Genomic DNA, 2856 nt, shown 5'->3' with positions numbered 1-2856 from the left:
TTGTCTAGTCCCGGATGATGTGAGACTTGCGATCTTATTTATTTATACGTGAATGACGAGATGGTGGTGTCTACGTTCTTTCTTAGGAGCTGACATTCAACTGGAGCTGAAATTGCGGCCAGCGTTGAACGAGACAAGCCACTAGGCTGCAACAAGGAACAACGAGGACTGGAGCCGTGCCTTACATAGAGGTATGCATTCTAGCACCATCAACGTTCGGTACATACTTAAAGGATGCCGAGAACTACTTGACCGTCACAAGATCTTGCGTCGGCCAGAGTAGCCAAAATCCAGATTTACAACAAGTCAACAAGAGCACGTTCCTCCTGTTCCTGTCAAGGAAAGAGACATGGTTTTGAAGTTGTTCCACCGTAATTTGCCCAATAATGTATCCATCCCTTATCTATCTCACCGCCCGGTATCGTCCTCGCTCTCAAAAGCTACCATCTTATATTACAGGGTCCAAGCAATTTAACATACAGGACAGAAGCCCCTACAAGTGGAAAAAGCAAAACGGCAGGAAGGACGTTTGTAGAGATAGCCGACCGTATTGTGCTGATACGAGAGGATAACGATTACTTCACTTGAGGGATTCAGAAATCTTGTTTGGAGCATCACAACATGCATGGCCGATGACACATGGCCTTTATGCTTTTTCAAATGGATTGCACGCGCAGCAGGACTAGGCCGAACGGCCGAACTTTCCCCGTTGACTAGAATTACTAATACCCGTCGTGACCGTACAAGATAAAGATGAACGAAGACACGACCAAGGATTTGAACTAGTATTTAAAAGATTTTATTTGTTTTGATAATATGTACTTTTCTTTCTTTATTATATATAGGGTATAGTAAGTAATGTATAGAGATATTTGTTGTTGTTGAGATAGAAAGGGAAAACAATATGTTGCCTTTTGGGCAGGCACGTAGTTGTGTACATTGTACATATATACCCGACCATTATACAACGTGGCTACATCCTCCCCCAAGCAGCTGTGCTATATTCTGAGCCAAGAATGCGCCAATACTTGCTGAATGGTAGCTCTTCTAGACGCTCGTCTATCCATCATCCATTTCAGCAGCTGTTCACAGTCTCGAGATACAGGGCTTCGTAATGGTGTTGGATGGCCGTCAATCGCTTGATGGGGCGATTCGAAAGGCACTTCTCCGTTAAGCATTATGTATAGACAGCATCCCAGAGACCAGATTTCGGCTTCTGGCCCACGGTACTTTTCTCCTCGAAGTATTTCTGGTGGTGCGTATTGGATTGTGCTGAGTAAAGAGGTTGAGAGTTAGCTTGTGACTCATATATACCATGTGGCGTTTTTTCATGTCTCGTTCAACAAAGGTTGAATAAGATACTCACCCAAGGAATCGATCAAACAACCTGCTTGAATCATGTGGTATAAACGAAGCACTTCCAAAATCAATCAACTTGACATTGAATTGATCATCAATCAACAGATTCTCATCTTTGATGTCCCTATGTACTATTTTGAGCGACTGGAGATGGAAGAGTGCGGATGCAATCTGTCTAAATACATGTCGGGCTTGTTCCTCTGTGAAGAAGGAATATTGCTCGATGCATTCAAACAAGTCACAGGATGTTCTACGTGATAGTGATGGTGTTGGCAGGTCGATGGAGATATCGCTAGTTGGGGTGCCGGTAACGAATTCTTCTGGTGGTGTTGGGAAAGGCGAGTCTGGTGTTGGTTTTGTGGATGCCCATTGGGCGCCGTGGAGTTCGGTTACGAGGTAGACAAAGTTGGCGTCTGCGAAGGAGTCGACGTATTGGATTATGTTTGGGTGTTGCACCTGTAATTGAAGGGAAAAGAAGGTTAGAGAGTTGAAATTTGAGCAAAAAATTGGAAGGAAAGGTGAATGCACATACATTTTTGAGTATAAAGACCTCCATAGGCACCACTCCCAAATCAGCATCCCGAGCCCACGAACTACTAGGTATCTTGTCCCTGAATATAAACTTGACAGCAACCGGTGCTGAATCCCGTCTCCGTCTAGCTTCACATACGTATCCAAAACCACCCTGTCCTAATTCACCACCGATCTGATACTGTGCTAATAACTCTGGCAAGTACGGTATTCGAGCTGGTTGCTGCTTGACTTGTTCAGTGACCTCATCTGGATCAGTGACAGAGACGTCATCAGATTCAGATTCACCACCTGCGTTACTGCTTTGCTCACTATATTCGAGAGATATGTTGTCGGTTGTGGTGTGGGCTTGTTGCGGGGTTGATGGTATACTGGTGTTGGGAGGTGAGTCATATACTGCATATGACGACAGACTCGAGAGGCTTGAGGACGATGAGGTATAGCTGGTTGTTGGGTGGTTGTGTTGCTGTTGCATTTCGATGGATTCATTTATGGTAGAAGCCATATTGTCTGCGTCTGGTGTGAGGGATTGGCTAGGCATATTTGGCGAGCGGGGTTTCTATCTGATTGAGATGTGGTTAGAAACGTGTTTGCAGTGAATGACATCGAGTAGCTTGTATATGCAATACGAATCGAATAGGATACAAGAAGCAGAACGACCGAGCTTGAAACTGAGTCACCAACATGTGCTTCCGAAACACCAACATACCTTGAAAAGGAGGACGTTAACTCAAGATCAGGTATGGATTTCGACCGCCTGCAGTCTTGATCACGCTCTTCGAGACAAAGAGCGAATCTGAATAGAGGGAGTCAAACGTTGCGTGATGTTTTTCGTCCTTCCGAGGATCTAGAATGCGAAAAGCGGAGGTCGTTAGTGCCATGTTACGCAACGTGATCGATTGTTGCTATCGACCTAGTCATCAATGACTAGCAGGTCATCGACCTCCCCGACACAGTGTTTATAAC

The 2856-nt window shown here is 44.9% G+C and overlaps 1 protein-coding gene across 1 annotated transcript; it reads right to left on the bottom strand.

Annotated features, from left to right (window-relative positions):
* Positions 1–998: 998 nt before the first annotated feature.
* On the bottom strand, positions 999–2431 carry SmJEL517_g02544 (uncharacterized protein; the record flags this gene model as incomplete). Its single annotated transcript, XM_031168472.1, has 3 exons — positions 999–1272; positions 1367–1815; positions 1892–2431. 3 exons carry the CDS (start codon positions 2429–2431, stop codon positions 999–1001), a joined length of 1263 nt encoding a protein of 420 aa, XP_031025530.1.
* Positions 2432–2856: the final 425 nt, after the last annotated feature.

This window comes from Synchytrium microbalum (assembly GCF_006535985.1).
Source record: "Synchytrium microbalum strain JEL517 chromosome Unknown SmJEL517_scf0011, whole genome shotgun sequence".
Lineage (NCBI taxonomy): Eukaryota > Fungi > Chytridiomycota > Chytridiomycetes > Synchytriales > Synchytriaceae > Synchytrium > Synchytrium microbalum.
The sequence above is the reverse complement of the archived record's forward strand: the minus strand, read 5'-3'. Positions and strand labels throughout refer to the sequence as shown.